This window comes from Anser cygnoides, chromosome 9, assembly GCF_040182565.1.
Source record: "Anser cygnoides isolate HZ-2024a breed goose chromosome 9, Taihu_goose_T2T_genome, whole genome shotgun sequence".
NCBI lineage: Eukaryota > Metazoa > Chordata > Aves > Anseriformes > Anatidae > Anser > Anser cygnoides.
The window spans coordinates 14,461,424-14,480,819 of NC_089881.1; the positions used below are offsets into that span (position 1 = coordinate 14,461,424).

Here is a 19,396-nt window from a genome sequence, read left to right on the forward strand (position 1 = left end):
TGTTCAAGCAGAGGTGAGGAAGAGTGTATGGGGTAAAGGAGAATTATGTGCAGACATTTATTTGTTAAAATCGTGTATTTTAAACTATTGGAAGCCACAGCAAGTGACACTGGCACATGATGTCTCAGTGACCCTGCAACGTTCTTTTAAAATTCTAAGCCATGCAGAGTATTTTTCTACATTATTTTTAGGTCATTTTAATCCACCTGAACCAAATTACTAACAAGCAGTTCTTGACTCTTCAGACAAGATCATATTGTTTCATGTAATAATGTAACAGCTGACGTTCAGATGCCAGTTCTTCCAGAGTGAAATAGCTCGTGCATTTTGAAAGCATGTAGGTTGTTAATTTGGACTTTGGGCAAGCAATGCTTTTCCCTGTTGATTTTGCTGGGGAATGTTGGGGAACTCTAATGAGAATAAATACTGAGAGTTTTCTCCAGTGTTGTGTGTCTCTTTGTACAACTGAGATGCTAGATGGTCCTGTATTTAAGAATAGTCAGTCTGACTTAGAAAATCTACCCTATATATCCTTTTATGTGTCTATGGGATTATTTTACACGGCTAAAGCACATCTAATTGAACAAGAGCTGCAGGGGCAAGTACTTCAGAAGCAGAGTTCACTCTCCTGTTACCCAGGAGAAACTTAGCAATATATGTTCAGAGCACGAGTAATGATATCTTTGTATAACCATTTGCAGTACTGGAAAGAATTAGTAGTGTGCGAGCACTGGGCACAGCAGCTTGCCTCAGAGAGGGTTAAGAGATGTGGTAACAGGATTTATTCCAGGAATTGCCGTTTTTTGTTTTTTTTTTTTTCTTCAGAAAGATCTGCTTGAGGGTGTTTTTGAGAATAAGTAATTTTTGTTGGAATAGGAAGAGGGAGGAAAATCAAGGTTTTATGCCCCCTGGCAATTTGATGGTCTTCTCTGTACAGCTGGGAACTAACCATTGTCTTTGAACAAGTCCTAAAGTGCAAAGTGCAAGCCCTAGAGTGCAAAAGATTGTAATGGACTTCAGCAGGCTGCTGCTTCAGGAAGGATTTGCCAGAAGCAGATCTTTATCTTACGTTCCCAGGTTGGTTATGTTTGAAGGAAAGGGACAGCCACAGTCAGTCAGCTGGTGAACCCCAGTTTGCTGCTGCACGTTGGCAGCTGTCTGCATCCTAATGCCAAAATTATTAAGGGAATCTGGTCCAGGAATTTTATATACTTTGAATTTGGAAAATTCACATCTGAAGATGGACTCTGAAAGGCACAACCATGTTTCTAATAGAACAACATTGAGTATTGCTCCTGGCTTCAGAGGGAACAGAAACAAACCTCTAATGAAACAGGTTCCAATTGCTAAGAATGAGATTCTGTTATTAAATTTGTTGTGAATCTTTGCCAGTCTTTCAAGTCTAATCCTATTATCTGTTGTTATAGCAACAGGTTATTCGTAATAGGGTATCTGGTGATTGGTTTGCCAGAAGTATGATATTTCACAGCCACTGTATAAGATCCTTTCTCTTTGGTAGCTACAGGCCACATTAACACCAAGGAAAAAAGTACCTGAATTTGTTTCACTTTTGCATTTAATTTCTGCTGTGCAGATGACTTTGCAGTTACAGGAATTTTTTCATTTAACTGTAAGTAACAGAGACTTGCTTTACACTAGAGTAATAAGCCCTTGAGTGTTGGCTTTGTATGATTGTAAACGCAGCTAAGAGCCTTTCATTGAATAATCATATTTTCTGCCAGCTGAGCAGGTCTGACAGCTTTTTCTGTCCAATAATCCATGGCTCCTCCCTAGACCCTCTACTCACGAGTTGAAACCCTTCTGTATTTGTCACTTTTGGTTGTTAGGAGTCCCAAGAGACAGGGGTTGCTAACAGGCAAGGAAACAGTTTTACAATACACTACGACTTATTGAAAATTATGCTACAGAGATTAGATGAGCCCTGAATATAAGCCTCTTTTGTAGGCAGTGCTATCTCCTGTGAGATAGCAAGAAACCCTTCAGAGTATTCCAGATATCTAATCTTAGCTTTGTTTTCTACCATCTCTTTGTCTCGTGCCCTTATGAACCCAAGTTATTTGGCAGTATAACGTTATATATGGCAAATGCACACATCAAGCCCTAAAAACCTGCCCACATGGTAGAAAAGTTGTCATGGTACAAATCTGTATGTTTCAGGCCTGTCTCCACAAGAAGCATGTCTGCATCAGCACAGCCTCCTTGTGCGTTGAAATATAAGCCAGCAAAAGTTATTCTCTTTTCCTTAACAACATAAAATCAGCCTGACAGGCATGTTCTTACTGGTGACATCAACATCAGGGTTTTTGCCAGCCCAGGAAGTATTGTTTCCCATAGCGGACATAGATTTGCTTGGAGATCTTTTGTAGTATAGACCTAGCAAATCCTGAATAAGCTTGAAGGATTTCCAAACGCTAATTACTGTAAGGCATTCACGTGGCTAGATAAACCTGCTGAGAAACTTGCATTATGTGGGTGCCTGTTTCCCACTTCATGCATATTGTGGTTACCTGTGTTGTGGGTCTAATATTTACCTCGTTTTTGAGAAGAGATTTTTTTTTTGAGAATTTACCTGAAGAGGAATTCCACTTGTTGACTTATATGACAAGTGAGAAGTATTTTCACTAATACTGTTTCTGTTTCAACAAGGAATTATTTACCTACTAAATGTTTTTATGAATCCATCATTCATTGCTATAGTCCTTCCTGCTGAAGGCAGAGAGTCAGAAAAAACACCTGAACCCAACAGAACATTTTATTCTAAAGCTGAGTGTCGAAAAGTTCCTGCCTAGGGAACTTTGGGTAAGTCAGTTTTGGAGCTCAATCTGTTTCCCTGCTTAGTTTTACTTCTGAATGATATAGCCCAGGTAACCTGCTCCAGACATTTCCAGACCTTGGGAAAACCTTGCTTTGCTTTGGCTTTAGAATCAAGCTGCACATCCAGATATGAAACAGCAGTGTTTATTCTTTCCCAGAGCACTCCTTGTAGAGCTCCCGAACACCTACGTTCAGAAGCGTCACGTTCATCAAGAAATGAACAAAGCAACTTGAACTAACACCAGTTTTCATAGGGCAGAGCATGCACAGTGTCAAAACAGCTCGAGGGTATCTGTCTCAGGCGAGTCCATTGTCAGAAGCAGCAAGAACCAGCAAAGTAGTGGGTGACGTGAGAGAATGTCTTTTTTTCTTCCCAGCTGAGCTATTTTCCTTCTTTTCCTCTCTCCTAGCTCTCAAAAATGAGGAATGCTGATGCTGACTTGATGCTGGGAAGCGTATTGAGATCTAAGGGATCAAACTGTTTTTTTGAGGGGAAAACAAAGGTCTGGAAACATAGGCAGGTGTCAGTAGAACTCAAATCCATATTTTGATACATAGGTGCCTGGTTTCCTAGGCAGAGAAAGAAACAATCTGCCCTAGCTCTATGGTTCCTGTTTGCTCTCTGTTTGCTTGCTGTTCTGTGAATGCTCTGTAGTGAACAGGGATGATTTGTTTGCAGTATGTTTTTATTTCCGCCCTTTTGGATGTTTATTTACATAAAGCAGAAGCTTCATTTCAAAAATATAAAAAATTGGACGGATGCATTTTGCTGCATGACTCACCCCAGCCTTGCCATTATGAAAGAAGGCACCATTACCCCTCCGAACACATTGCTTTGGTGGGTGGACCTCTTGGTTAAGTTGTTATGTCAGGCTTGGGGAATCATTTAGCATTTCAGAAGAGAAGAACACTGTCAACAGAAGATGATCCCAAATGACTGCCAATCACGTGCTAAGTGCCCACCCTCTTCCTTTTTTAATTGTATTAACTACAGCCCTATTGACTTCTCAGACTTTGGGTGTAAGGTGCAAAAGCTGGAAATTAAAGGAATGATTCATTCACAGAAGCAAGATGCACATGGCAGCCATCTCATTCTTCCCCACCCTGATATCCATGCCCATCCCAGCTTGAAAAGATTATTCTAATTATTCCAGGTACACCTATTTACTGGAGGATATCCGAAGGCACATTCTTTTAACAGTTCTTCCCTTAGGCATCTCTATTTCCTTGGGAGTTTCTTTACCTTGCTGACAAGCTGTAACGTCTGGAGCCAAGTACCTGCATCTTGCTAGTAACCAATTGCTGTGAACAGTGAGTTTGCATTGTTGTATGTACTGTTCTGTATGCCAGTGCTGACACTAATTTGTAACCTTTTTGTTGAGAATACAAATAGACAGATGTGCATGGAGAGCCCTTTACCGGTCTGTAGGAGCAGTTAGTCAATTCTAGTAGCACGACTGCCACATCAGCTACCTTCTAACAGCTTTGCCTATCTGCTGTCCTCTATGAGCTTCCTTCTGTCTGCTATAAAGTTGCCTTATGGGCTGGTCAGACTGTAGAAACCTTTGAAAAGGCTGAGTATGTGCATCTCAAGGTGGTATAAACAGGTCCTGTGCAATGCAGGCCACTTGCAGACATAGGTTCCATGTTTGTTTGTTTGTTTGTTTTTCCCACAGTTGCCGATTTCTTCCCTTTAGAATCCCTATGGAGACCACCTAGGAAGATGGAGGCTGTCTTTTGGGGAATGACATAGGGCAGGCAGTGAGTGGAACCACTGGGTAGGGCCTGTGTTTCTTGTAACAAGCGAAGACCCCATCACAGAACCAGGAATTAAGTATTACTCATCCTTCCAATTACATTATCGTTTCTTCTCCCCTTATGAATGGATTTTGCAATACCTGTGGCCGCAGATATCTGATACTGGGAAGCAGATTGCACAATTGCTGCAGATATACTAGGAAGAAGGAGATTGAGGAATCTTAACCCTTATGTGCAAATTCTTGTGGTCATCCGATGTAATTGCAGCTGTGCAACCATCTGCCTTAGATCAGGGCTGGGTCTGCTCTGTAAAATCATTGTATACGTTTTGTTTCACCTTTACCCAAGCCCTGCAAGTGCTACAGAGAGAGAATTTGGCCATGGTACTGTGACCTGACAGCATTTAAACTGTATTGCTGACAGTCATCCCTTTGAAGTTTTGGGCAGGTCACCTTGCTTCACTGTAGCAATTTCCCCAGCTTTAAAAATGGAATAATAATACCTACTCATACAGCTAGAGTAAGTAGATTCCTTTTGCCTTCTGAACATGTCAGGCATTGCGCAAGTGTTCATTAGCTGTTCTTACTAACAGTTATTATTATTTTGGGATGTTAGGACAGTGGCACATTGGCAAGGTCCAGAATCCTCACACTGGAGATACCGTGCAAGGTGGTAACAGCCCTACAAGTGCTGTGTTAATGCCAAGTTGTACAAAGCAGCTTCAGCTAGTCTCACCCAGGGGCCTTAAAACAGCTGACCAAGCAAGTCTGGTTTCATGTCTCAGGGCCTAAAGGTTAGGGCCTTTATGTTTTCGTATCACTCCAACTCATTCTCGCTGTTCATCCACAGTTTCACAACTACATAAAACTGTATTAGAGGTTTGGTCAGTCTATAGCAGTCCACATTTTGTGCAAGTGTATGAAAATTTCTGTGGAGTATGCAAAATTATTTTTCTAATCATGGACCATAAAGAACGTAAGTTCTATGACTTGTTTTTTTCACAGTGCCATACTGAACAGTATCTATGGGAGAGCTATTGATGATGGGAAATTGTAGTATTCCAGGTATTTCATTAAGACAAATAGTAATATTTTTTTCCTTGTCTTTGCTGTACAGGAGATTTTTGGCTACAAAACACAAGGCTGCCGCAAGGCCTTGTGCATTGCTGGATACATCTTGTCCTGTGGGGCTCTGCTGCTGCTGTTCTACTGGAAGCCAGAATGGGATGTGTGGGCAAACTGCATCCCCTGCAGCTTGGAAGAAGCGGACATTGTATTGCTTAGAACAACAGTAAGTGCTTACTATAATCTTTAAATTAATTCCTAGTATGTAGTTAATTGGAAGGTGAGTTAATTGGAAAGAATCCAGTTAGCTGAAATCTCTCATGTTGTCGATGTCATGCAGTAATATATTTGGCACCACTGAGCTGCAGAACTTTCTGTAGTATTTTACAAATTCTGTGTAAGATGATAACTGGATTTTTGACTGTATTGTTTGCTGTCAACCCTTCCTCCTCCCTTCCACCACCCCTGTCTTTCCTACATCGTAAATCTTTTCTCCAGATTCTAAAGCATCTCTTTGCTTGGCTGTGTCCAGGAGGTCCTTCTCCTTCCCTCACTTGGCCATCCTAGTGAAGCTGTCCCTCTCTGCTAGAATTTAGCCGCTGGACCAAACCAAAGATTTGTGTAGCTCTGTCCCCAGCAGTGTCCAACAGTGCATGATGAGGGATCAGTATAAGGAAGAGGGCAAGCATAGACTGCTTGTTTTTCATGTCTGTGTGCCTCCGGTTTCCATCAGTCCTTTCACGTGTCCAATAAGGCCATAGTCCTGCAGATAATGCTTTCAGGTCTGTTATGTTTTGCTAGTAGTTCTTCTATCCATTGAAAACCATGCTGAAGCTCTGCCACATACCCAAACCCTGATTTCATTTCATGGAAGCTAGTGCAAAACTGAAAGAAGCAAACTGAAACTTGATTCTGAATCCCAGCTGAGCCTGAATACTCCAGGAGCTGGCAGTGTTAGTTTTCTTCAACAAGTTTGATTTTTTATGCTTCAAAGACTCCTGAACAATGGCGTGTGCAATTACAAAATGGAACGTGCTACCATTGTATTTGAGCTACCTTCTTAAAGGAGCACAACAGTATGCAGTTAGAATCTTGGGTTTTGAAAATCACAGATCTGCTTGTTGCATATTTTATACGGAAACAATCTGCAACCTAATAGGAAGCATATTAGGTTTAATCTCCCTTTTTAATCTTCAATTCAGTTTGCATTTTTAATTACCTACTCTTGTGTGTCATTTTAAATGGATTTGCCATGACAAGCACTTTTCACATAAATGAGTTTTAAAATGATCCTTCGTGTAATTAAACACGAATTGAATCATATTGTACATTCTTTTTATCAGTAAGCTTTCTGAAAATATGCTCTGGGCATTTGGCAATTGCAGGTTTCTTTCTTGGGTCCTTTGCGTGAAAATAACAGTTTTTTTCCCCCCCTATATTCTTTCTGATTACATTAGTTCTTAAATGTGATGGCTACTGCTAATGAGAATAGAAGTAACCCTGTCAGCTTGATCCTTGGAGTTCTCTTTTGCCTCACATAAGACCTTCATTCATAATTTATCATCATCTCTGCAATGGCAATGTAAGAGCCTATTAACTCACTTCTGTTATTGAAGTTTGACTCACTTTAGTTTAAATAATGAACACCTGTGTTATTCATTGCTTCCCATCTCAATCTGCATCCCAATGTCTACTAATTCTGAAATCTAAATTAAAGATAAATATCAGAAAATAAATGTTATTCTACTCATAACATGGGTTTAAGAAAAGAAGTGAACAAAAAATTAAGATATGTAAAAATTCTTAAAGGTCTTCTTTTAAACCCTTAAATTGTTCAAAAGAACTCATAATTTTATATTTCTTCTGTCATTTCTAAGTAAGGTGTAATAACTCTGCTTTGAGAACCTGGCCAGCTGAGGTAATCAGCTTTTTCCATCTGCCAAAATTCTCACGTACTGAATATGATATATAAGTCAGTCCCATAGCTGGCTTTAATGCATGGTGGTCCAGTGTTTCTGTCTGAGACTTAACACGACGGTACTTATTACAGTAGTTGCTCTAATCTCTAAGACTGCGCCAACAATACTAATTATCAGGCAGTTCCAATGTTGAAATTATTTTATAAAAAAAATAATAAATAAATAGCAAGATTATGACCTCACTGTGGCAAGAGCTTGTGTAAGGTTACTCTAAGAGAGTCATGGCTTCTACCACATTTACTCCAATGAAGTGTTAACACATGAATGATGGTGAAAAGGTATTATACTGAACATCCGTCTTGCAGTACAGAGCTGTATGCTTTTTGACCTTCCCTTTACGATATGATCACACAATCTCAGATTGTTCTATACCGTTTGCTTGTTTATTGGTCATGATCTGGGTGTTCACATTCCACCCTTATCAGCCAAGCACTGGACCTGCACTGGGTGAATTACTTTGCAGTACTCACATTTTGATAGGACTGTGGTTCTGCTCCCCTTCTGCTGATGTACCTATCAATCACAGGTGCTGGGAGGTTGCTGTTGGCTAGTTCCTTAAAAAAGTTGAGCAGTGTTCTAGAAAGGCCTACAGTAATCACTCACTTTAAAGTAATAGTGACTTTGGTATGATTTGGAGGGGAATTGTGACACTTCTCTTTTATATTCATTTAGGATGAATTTCAGATTTATTCACGTAAGAGTGTGACATGGATCTCTGTGTCTGCAGTTATCAAAAGTAAATTGGATTATCCAGGCATTGCTGAAGAAGACTCAATCTTCAACGAAGCCTTAATGAAGCCAAGTTTACAAGTAAGTCAATTACTGCCTGCAGCATCTGGGAGATGACAGCAAATCTCAGCCAGGCTTTATGGAGTAAAAGTGAGCTGTGAAACATATCCAGCTAAGAGACTTGCAGCTTGATAACATAGTGAGCTGTGAAAAGACAAGCTTGGAGAACTGTATTCACCTTTGTAAAAATCCTCTCTTACTCCAAAGGGGGATATGAAAAAGAGAGGTGACCTACATTATAAATAGGAGACACTCAAAACGCTGGAGTTGGCCATGACGAATCAGATTTCCATATCAAACACTCATTCTTGGCATAGGAATCAAAGAGCTTAGGGGTGCCTGTGTGTCTGAAGGGAAACTGAGGAACTGAACATCACAACTCCAACAGCAATATGAAAACAGGGATGAATGCAGCTGAGGGGAAATAGAACAGAAAAGTGCCTAGGCAAAACTCTATCTGTATCTCCAGAAATGTTTTATCAAGGAGGCTCTGAAGCATGTTTTTCTTTCTTGCCTTTGTATGCATCAATTTGTGCTTTAAAGTATGTTTGTTGGAGTCATCTCTTAAGCTGCCAACCATTCCTGCAAAAAATTACCCTGGTCTCTGCCAGTTCCATAGCTTGGAGATCCCAGTGAGGCACTGGGGAGAAGGCAGATGATAAATTGATCCAAGCAAATCAGAAGGTCCCTCATGAGTTGAGTAAACACAATTATCCCTATTTTAGAACAAGTAAACCGGACAGTGCAGTTATATGTCTTGCTTAGCATCAAATGTTAAATTGGTGTAAGCAATGGGAATGCAATGGTACATTTGCTAATATTTGCCTCTTGAGTATGGACATTAAATCACTCCACTGGGTAACCCACAAAAGAACTACATATTGTTAGCATTTATTTTTGTATCTACAGCAATTTTTAGGAGATATTTTCATTATAAACCCAACTTCAGCTAAGCAAAGCTCTTGCTGTTTTTGCTGTTTTGTGTGACCGTATCTTAATGTACATAAGGAAGTTTAGTGCCAGCTAGTTTAATCAACTGGCACAGTATGAAAGTGAAGACTGATTTGTAACATTCTTCAGAGGATTGCATTAGTAACATAAAAAAGCCCAATATAGCCCTTAAATAATAGGCCCTTTGAGCAACAGTAGTATCAGTCAAAACATCTAGGTAGAAAAGAACGTATTTCAAGAAGCAAAGATCAGTTTAATCCTTCACTAGCAATTCAAAAGCTCCTACTTATATGTTAGTTATAAAACCTTTTTGCCTTTTAAGCTACCTAATTCCACAGAGTATTGTGTAGTGCCTGAGAGTACCCAAGGAGCTACTTCTGCAGCAATTTGAGTCCCTCATTTCCCAGTCCAGTTTTTAGCATTGCAAATATTGCAGCTCCTTTGCTCCTAACTACAGACCTCTTGTTAGGTTAATGACTGTGGTTATAGCTCCATTTTGAATCAGGGTATGAGCCGAGTGAAGATTTCATTGGCCTATAATAGTGCTTATTGCACTGGGTAGGAAGAGCCCCTAGAGCTGCTTTCTTTATTACTTGTGTGTATAGGTGTATAGCATTGCCTTCTTCCAGCTGATATGAAACACCATTATCTCTAACAGGCTTCATTATTATTGCACAGGACAGGACAGACTCCTTTTGCAAGTCGTAAATGACAGCATGCATTCCTCACAGATAACTGCTCTGCAAGGGCTTAGCATTAGCAGTGATTCAGGAGCTATCCTGGAATGGCCTTTCTCGTCTCTTGGCATATCTCTGAGCAGGCCTGGGAATATTTTTGTTTGCTGGGTTTCAGCTATTGCTGTCCCTGCTTTATTTTGCAGGTGAAAAGTATCCAAGTGCAGAAAATCCGCTATGTCTGGAATATCTATGCAAAACAGTTTCAGAAAGTTGGGTGAGTTTCATGCACTGGTTACATGAGTCTCTGAGGAAGTCGAGCTTCTTTGGAATAACACCCTAAGGAACACCCTAAGGAAAACATTCCGTTTATATTCTAGAGCCCTAGAAGACCACCACACTTGTTCAGCTATACATGCCAAATTTGGTTCTGGTCTCACCTGCAATGAACAGAATATCAGGTACATATTTTAAAGCACTTTAAATACTCAGCGTATGGATTTCAAAGAGATTTAAATTTACTGCTGCTGGTGCACTTTTCTTGAGCTTCATGTATATACATTAATAAGCACATAATTTTAGATGAAGTGACCATACATGCAAAAATTGAATGAAAAATGCTAGAGAATGTTGTGTGTTCCTTGTCAAAGTTTTTAAAATACTGTTCTCAGTCAAGAAATATCTATGTCTTGTAATTAACTCTGAGCAGTTCTTGTTTGCAATAGGAGAAAGCCTCCATGAGACAGTGCAGATAAGTTGTGTGTGTGCTTCTTCAGTGGGGCTCCACGTAATTATATTGAACGTATAAATTATTTAATTCTGGTCATTGAATTTATTCTAACAAGCTACTGTATCACTATAAAATGTACTCACTGGGTACTCTTGAAACTGCTAAATACAGAAATGATCTTTTGTTGATTGAATACTGAAAATACAGCTCCTGACATAAGCTCACATTGAAGCTTTCATTCAAGTCATGCTATGATTAACTTTATGCAGAATTTTTTGTTTTCAGATCATTTATTTTTAGGAGCAGGATTCTTTTTTTATGGTGCTTCAAAGGTGTTTTTGCATGTTGGAAACATTTGCCTAATGGCTGTGTTATACCTCGTCTTTTTGAGTGGATTTCACGGATGTGGTCATCTTTTTTGACATAAGCACTGTAAGGAGTATTAATTTTTTTTTTATCTTTTTTCTTGGAGAAAGATCCTCACAGAGTTTACATTAGGATTGATACAAGCTCTTTGGACTATTGAAAGCTGCAGCTTCTTGAGCAAGCTATATCGTCACTATTTTATCTGTAAGTGATGTATCTTTATCCCATACAGGAGAGCGATATGTGGGCCAAACAGTATTGATGTTCCAGTGATCCCTATTTGGAAACTACTCATCAAAGAGGTTCAACATTTCTGTTGCTTTTATTCTTAAGGCTACTTGGGGATGCAGAGTATGCATATAGAATATGATGGATCCTATGTCTGAATTAGCTTTCTAGCAGTCACCTATCAAGCATACTCTTTTTTCACATCCTGTTTATAAAATCACCATTAATTCATTTATTCTCCATTTTTCCAAATGCTCCGTCCCCATGCCTGTGCAGCTGCTTAGTGTGTGTGTGTATCTGTGTCCTAGGAGCTCATTCTGTTGGCCTTGCAAGGGTCAGTGAATGTTTACAAGCTGTGCTGAGAATCAAACCTTCCAGGCAAAGACTGTCTCTTAATCAGCAGAGGTGAACAGCACTAGCTGGCACATGCCTACAGCTTCAGAGAGGTCCAATGAGCTCATGACTCTGGGCACAGCATTGCGTAAAGCACCAATATGCCTTTCTAGACTGCAGCTGGCTATACGTGTGGCCTAAGCAAGGTGGAGGTGGTGCCAATGGTATGTGAGCTCCGTGCTCACTTCACATCTTGATCTCCTCTCACCTCTGTTACATTTCTTGTAAAGAGTAGAGGAAAGCAAGGACTAGGTTGAGCCATTCACATCTCAAATAACATCCTTATTAGTCCAGATTATTTGGCCCTTTCTTTCAGTGGAGATGGGCCAGGGTGATTAGACTGAAGCTACTGCTAACAAAATCAGAAAGAGGGTGGGGAGTCTCAACACTTACTTCAATAGCTTTTATTCTAGCCCATCTCCAGCAGAATGGGCTTTCTGGGTATACTGGAGTCATTTAAATGGGGCTAACTCTTGAGTAATGCTCCCTCTCCAACAGGTCTTGAATCCATTTTACGTGTTCCAGCTGTTCAGTGTGTGTCTGTGGTTTGCGGAAGATTACATGGAGTATGCCACTGCCATCATAATCATGTCTCTCCTGTCAATTTCTTTGACTGTATATGATCTTAGACAGGTAGGTGAGACATCTCACCTTTCTCCACAAGGAAGTCTTATTTGTAATGTCTGAGAAAGCCCAATATGTTACAACATGCATATGTACTGTGCTCTGAGAGTTACTCAGAGGTTTAGTCTCGTGACATTATGTAGTAGCAGGTGCAGTGGCCTGGCCTTCTAGTCATAATAATCTTTGTGTGGTACTTTACCCACATCCTGCCTTCCCCATTCCAGTGCTTTGCTTTGTAACCTTTTGTTACACCTTCTTCATAATTAGGGTGGGGAGTTTCTTTCTCTGTATGATTGTACAGTTCTTGGCAGGGACAGACCCCAGTTTATGAGGGCTCTCATAACCACAAATAACAGAAAGGAATGATTGCTAGTGGATGAATTGCATCACATAAGATGTAACACTTTTTTTATGTTCTCCTTTAATTTATAGCAATCGGTTAAACTGCACAGACTGGTTGAGTCTCATAACAACATCATGGTCACTGTCTGCAGAAATAAGGAAGGTGAATCCTGCACACTTCTTTCTTCTATGTGTTTCATTTCTGTAACAACAATTTATATCAAAACTGAGAATATGTAGTGTCAAATTCCTTCCAGAGCAGTTTCCTCTATTGTCTCTCAACCTTTTTAACTAGCTTCTGCATATTGGTTTAGTTTGACCCAGAAGTATGTTGTGGCACATCAATCATATTTGTAATTGTGTGAGCACAGCCTTAGCAAAACATTATCAGGAAAACGATGCCATTTTTCTTAAAGCTGTGCTGACAAAGCCAACCACATAATCACTTAGTGGTTATGAGTCCACCTAATTGCTGCATACAAAGTCTGTTCATTGTCATGGTATTTGGAGAACAATCCAAAAAGAGGGAGTCAAAGTAAGAAAAGTCATAGTAATAAATGTAGATCCAAGCTTCTTGAGTTAGGTCAGGACATTGGAATAGCAGCTATGATTTGGGGTATGGGGAGATAAAAAGAAATTCTGCAGTTTGAACTGGTGCCTAGACTTTTCTTAACATGGAGCGTTGTATTCTTAGGTCATTCTTGCAGTCCATTGTTTATCAGCCATTATAAAGAAGTAATAATATGTTCAGCTGGTGGCTCCTTGTATTTTTCCTCTTAACACAGAGAAACATGCAAAGCACAAAGTTTCCTTTACATGTCACCTACAGGTTTCCAAGATCTGGAATCGCACCATCTTGTTCCTGGAGACCTTCTGGTTTTGAAAGAGGGCAAAGCCCTTTTGCCTTGTGATGCCATCCTGATCAGTGGGCAGTGCATCGTAAATGAAAGCATGCTGACAGGTACAGCTTGTCCCTCCCAGGCTTACCATTAAAACATCATCACGGCCCTGTGGTTTCAGACAGTGGCACAGGACATACAGCATTAGCATTATCATGTATCATTCTTATTATGAGATAGTCCATAGTTAGCCTAGAAGGGCATTCTTTGGAATGTTTGCTATCAAAAAGACTATACAATAGTTATTCCCAGCTTCTCTAAATAGACAACATGGACTTTGGGAAGAGCAGCTCATCCATTTCTTCCCTTCTGGGGCACAATATTTAGCAAGTAATCCTTTAACTAGAAAGGAAGGAAGGGCAGACAGTGAAGAGGAATGAACAGGACAGGAAAAGAAACAGTAGATATGGAAAAAAAGCTGTTTCCACACAGGCACCCAGTCTATTCAGACTGTAGGGATTTCTCTGAATGTTTCATCCTGACTGCTGCAATGTCTCCAGCCAGCTGGAGTATCTGTCTTGATCTGCATGCACTTAACCTCACATTCATATGATAGCAGTGGAGGAGATACCAGCTAGGAGAGTTCACAGAGAAAATGATTTTGGGTGCAGGAGATGTTCATAGTTCTGTTTCTTGTCTTTAGATTTGGTCTCAGTCTGAATCAAATCAAAATCAACAGTTCTGAAATTTCAATATATATGAGAAATTCCAGAACCCCCTTTCATTTAGAAAGCCCGAGATACCAGATATTCAATAAAAGTATTTCTGCTTTTTCACCTGAATGTATCTGCTCTGACATAAATAGGATATTTGTCAGCTGTCAAGCACTGAGGTAAAGGCTCTCATTTTTCTTAGGAATGGGAAATAGCTAATGTCATGTTAAATCTGCCTGAGGGAATAGTGTAGTGGCTTGCACCTGAAGGTCAAACTAGGTGAACAACTTGTGGCCATCAACTGGAGTCATACAACACCAGTTAAGGTCTCTGTTCAAGTTTCTGTATCTACAGCCATTGTTCCAATTCCTTGGGCTGTTTTCATTTCTCAGACTTACAAGAAGTTACTGTACTGATGCAAAGGAGAGATTTTCTCTGGCAGGATCTGTTCTTTGTTTGCTAGGCTGCAAATTCCTATTCACTCTGAAGATGTGACGATATAAAACTAACATTTCTCTAAACTGGTTTCTCTAGTAAATATGTTTGCTGTCCACCTAGATACTTTACTGACTTCAAAGTCAGCAGGCTAATTTTAAGGTGTACTGCATTTTTCCTTATCTGAGATAATCTTCCCCAGGAGAAAGTATTCCCGTAACAAAGACCTGCTTACCCCAAGCTGATAACATGAAGCCCTGGAGAATGCACTGTGCAGAGGACTACAAAAAACATGTCCTCTTCTGTGGAACAGAGGTCATACAGACCAAGGGAGATGACAGAGGAGTAGCGAAAGCTGTGGTGCTGCGGACTGGTCAGTCAACACTTCAGTTTGCTTTTCCTTTCATGGTTTTTCTTATTGCAACAGAGTCTGACTTAAAAAGTCCCTGGTGCACCTTAAGTTAAAGGAGTTAACCCAAATTCACAACAGTCAGGTGGGGAACTGATATCCCAGGTTGGGCTAAGCTATTATGCATTGTTTCAGTTTGCTTGACATAACTTTTACAAAAAAACATTAGCTTGTGGTTGCAAAGAATAATTTTGCTTTGCTTCTGAGATGTTGAAAAAATCCTCCTGCTTAAGACATTTTTTTCCTATACTCTGCAGAGTAGTTCACATACAGTAAAATGAAGGATCTGGGCCTTCTTTCTTAGTTACATAAATTCTGAGTTATTTCAAAATCCTCCATTTTTTCTTAGTGAACTTTTGGAAATCATTTCCCCTTGTAATGATTTTAGTTTGTCTTGCAGGTTTCAATACAGCCAAAGGAGATCTGGTGAGGTCCATTCTCTACCCTAAACCCATGAACTTCAAGCTGTACAGAGATGCACTTCGGTTCCTGATGTGCCTCATAGCATTTGCAGCCATTGGAATGATCTACACAGTGTGTGTATTTGCACTTAATGGGGTGAGTTACTAAATGCAGGAGAAGTACTCACAGCCAGTTTAAAGAGACTTGAACTTGAGTGGCTTCATATACATTTATATATAAAAGTATGATTCTTTCCACTTTAGTATATGAGGCAACTGTCTTTGTGACACCACAAGCTCTTGGATATTAATTCTAAGGTGCCCAAACCCACCATGTATCAGTTTTCATTTCTTCTGAGTTCTTAGTAAATCTGGTGTGAGCACTGCATGTCTTATAAATCAGTAACCTTTTGAATAGTGTCTACCTCTTTATTTGTGTGTTGTCTACCCTGTGCTCGCTGATACATAGAGCAAATACATATGATTGGCAGAATGCTTTCTAGATCTCTGAAAATGGGAGATCCCAAGAGCTTAGCACTCTGCAAGTATCTTTTAGAGAGTTCTTGTGGCACTTTTTGTACATTCCTAGAAAAATCTGAAGTCAGTCATAGGTTCAGACACAGACTAGCATGCCATTGTGAAAAGGTAACTTTCCAAAAACTTCAGTTCAGATGAAAGACCCCTCTATCCCTATCCACTGTCTCTGACAGTGACTGGTATTAGATACTTAGGGAAAGAGGTTATTAAAGAACCAATTATACAACAATTCTTCCTTGGTATAGTTTTCTGGCTTCTTGAACAGAAAGGTTTAAGAATTCAGTAAGCCGTTGATTGTGTCTGGATTGTCTAGCTTTAATAGCCACTGAAAATCCCCCAGAGTCTAGTTTAATAGATTTTTAAATTCATTTATGCCTTGGCCTTGACAACACCTGTGGCAGTGATTCCCACAGTTTCATTATGTACTGTGTAAAGATGTTTTTAAACCTACTTTCTGGTAAATCACTGAAGGCACTGTAGATTTTTGATTTAGAGAAGCAGCAAACAGCTGCTTTCTATTTGATATTTCCCTACTGTTCATGACTTACAGATCCTTGTCCACTCCTTCAGCCTCTTTTCTTCCACATTATAGAGCCCTGAACAGTACAGGTATAAACATAAATCCCCCAAATTTACTGACGTTATAAAGAGCTCCCTATTTCCTTTTGCACTTTTTCTCCTATCTTTGTTTAGTCATTTGTATAGTGGGCAAACCTTCACTTAGTAATCACTAAGCTTAATATCCTTGAGAGCTTTTGGGAAATAACTTTTGAAATCTAAGTGTCTTGTATCAATTGAGTCACTCACCCACATCGCAACTTATTTTCTCCAGAGTTCTCTAGGAGGTTTATGGGGCATTAATTCCCTCTGTGAAGACTGTGTTAGCTCTTCTCTCATATGCCATATTCATTGGGGTCTATTAATTCTATATGGTAATTTTAATCAAGTTTCTCAGTGTAGAACTAAGACTTGCTGTGTCAGGAAGAAGCAAGGGCCAGCTGTTCCCTAGGGGAAGGCAAGCCAGGAGCCAAGGGTGACCAGAGCACAGGCAGTGTCATCACCAAACAGGGCACAGTCACACAGCATCTGAACATGGTGGGGAGAGCTGTGTGATAGTTAAGTGCCCATCAGTAGTTCCAGGCAAGATGAAATGGTAAATAATCCAGACAGACTAGTCAGAAGCAGAAGATAGGACAAGACAAGACTGCAACACCCATCTAAAAGTGGCCATCCAGGAGACAGTGCTAGCAGCAGGTACACCCACAATGTAGCTGAGACATGGGCTCCCATATAGGTCCTTAAATTTCTGGAGACTGCCTGACGCTTTTAAAAATAGTTCACTCATTCTCATGTCGTGTGTCAAGGTCAGTCTAAGACATAGTCAATGCGCTGTAAACAATAGTTGGGCAATTTTGAAAACCTAATTGTTTCAGAGCTTTTTTAAAAACTTCTTAGAAATCATTTCATGCATTGATAATTATCTGCCAATGGAAAGCCAAAGTGCTGAGTGGCAAGGTTGATTTTGCAGAAACTGAATTCCCCTTGGGATGTCAAAGAAAGTGTGCTTAAGAGCATAGCTTAGCGACTGCCCTGAAGCTTTTACTTTTTTTAGACTCTCTTCCCATTTTGTAGTATGTAAAATACGTGCTGATGTTATCACAGTAGCTGAAACTCTCTTGTCAGACTGGTGTAAGATTCAGTCACGATACACTACATTCTTTCTCTTCCGTGACTGTGTTTATCTGAAGGTGATAAGTGGTTCATTCTTACATAAAATAGATACAGAATAGTATCAAACTGGAGCTTCCTGTGGTCTGAAGCAGTATCAATGAAGGGAGAATGAGAACATGATGAAAATTCAGCACATCAAAAGCAGCATGGTTTATGGTCAAAACTCCAAGCTCAGAAGCAGTAATAATAGAACTCTAGTGATGGTTTTCAGATCCATCTGAACTGCAAATTGCATTTAGTTTGCAGTGTCTCTGTCCTGGGACCCCAATTTGAAATGCATTTGATCCTTTTTTGATCCAAGAATAACAAGGCCAACATTCAGTGCACTGGCAGTCAGTTTAACACCAACATGTTATGCTTTCAAATTAGAGATTACTTTTAAAAATGTAACTTTTACTTCCATGTCTCTTCCTGCACATAAAAACAATTTCCTTTGTGCCCTCCTTTTTACCACTATCCCATATCTCACCATCACGCTAGTATGGAGCCCAGAGCTACGTCTGTAGGTGGTTGGATGAATAACCATAAAAATGGCAGTTTCTTGTGTGCTGCCTGATGGTGAGCTGGGCTTGACTGAAGGTGCAATAACATATCTGGCACGTTTGAACTCATGTGCTTCATAGGAGACTGTGAACTTTGGCAGGTTTGTTGACATGGAGAGTGAGGGAGGGTCTGGAGGCTGCTCTTTAGTATTAAGTCCTTTGGTTAAATCAAAACAATTCATTTCTGAGGGAGATGAATATGTAATGTACCATGGGCAGAAAACACTAGATCATGAAACACCTGTAGTGCAGGGGAGGAGAGATGAAGAAAGCTATACTCAGACAATCCAAGCAGCACTCCTTGCCATCTTCTTGCTGATAACTGTCTTTGGTTTTATGTCAGGAGGAGGCTGGAGAAGTAGTGAAGAAGGCTTTGGATGTTATCACTATTGCTGTCCCCCCGGCCTTGCCGGCTGCCTTGACCACAGGGATCATTTATACCCAGCGGAGGCTGAAGAAAAAGGGCATCTTCTGCATCAGCCCACAGAGGATCAACATGTGCGGACAGCTGAACCTCATCTGCTTTGACAAAGTAACTGCTATGAGTTGGTTACTCTCGTGCTAGCAATGGGAGCAATGCTAGGGGTGGGAGGGTACGGGTTTTGCTCAAGCATTTTTCAGATTGTTGTCTGAGCAGACATTGTTGTGCATTGTTGTTTTTCTTGGAATCTAGGAACTGGTTGGTAGCACTTTCGCTCTGCACCATGCTGGCATTTCTGAACAGTAACTTCTTAAAATATGTCTTGCTTTTTATTCCTCTTGGAGATCTCATGTGTGAATTTTATTTAAATGTACATTTTAACTTAGACTGGCACCTTAACAGAAGATGGCCTGGATCTCTGGGGCTTGCTGCCCTCTGAAAGAAATTGGTAAGGCTCTTTGACAACCAATGGAAGTTAAATTTGGTAGAATAGTGACCAGATTCTCCTCTTGGATATATGAACAAATCTAAAAGACAGTTAATGCCAAACAACAGTTAGAAGTTCCCCATGTTTAAACTACCAATATTATTTCTGTAGCCTTTGGAAAATGGGTTGGTTGCCTCATCCCAGCCAC

The 19,396-nt window shown here is 40.1% G+C and overlaps 1 protein-coding gene across 5 annotated transcripts in view; it reads left to right on the forward strand.

Annotated features, from left to right (window-relative positions):
- The window catches only part of LOC106039277 (probable cation-transporting ATPase 13A4), a 43,103-nt gene that overhangs the window by 5,138 nt on the left and 18,569 nt on the right, over positions 1–19,396 (forward strand). For 3 of the 5 annotated variants that reach the window (XM_013186312.3, XM_048076678.2, XM_013186309.3), the window contains 12 exons: positions 5,710–5,883; positions 8,309–8,446; positions 10,257–10,327; positions 10,431–10,511; positions 11,379–11,448; positions 12,266–12,400; positions 12,824–12,896; positions 13,563–13,694; positions 14,923–15,093; positions 15,530–15,687; positions 18,684–18,872; positions 19,148–19,209. In XM_013186312.3, coding sequence (XP_013041766.2) covers positions 5,710–5,883; positions 8,309–8,446; positions 10,257–10,327; positions 10,431–10,511; positions 11,379–11,448; positions 12,266–12,400; positions 12,824–12,896; positions 13,563–13,694; positions 14,923–15,093; positions 15,530–15,687; positions 18,684–18,872; positions 19,148–19,209 — 1,454 coding nt within the window. Of the gene's footprint in view, positions 1–3,099; positions 4,147–5,709; positions 5,884–8,308; positions 8,447–10,256; positions 10,328–10,430; positions 10,512–11,271; positions 11,351–11,378; positions 11,449–12,265; positions 12,401–12,823; positions 12,897–13,562; positions 13,695–14,922; positions 15,094–15,529; positions 15,688–18,683; positions 18,873–19,147; positions 19,210–19,396 lie in introns of those variants that run through there. The other 2 variants (XM_048076680.2, XM_048076681.2) reach the window with 2 other exon arrangements.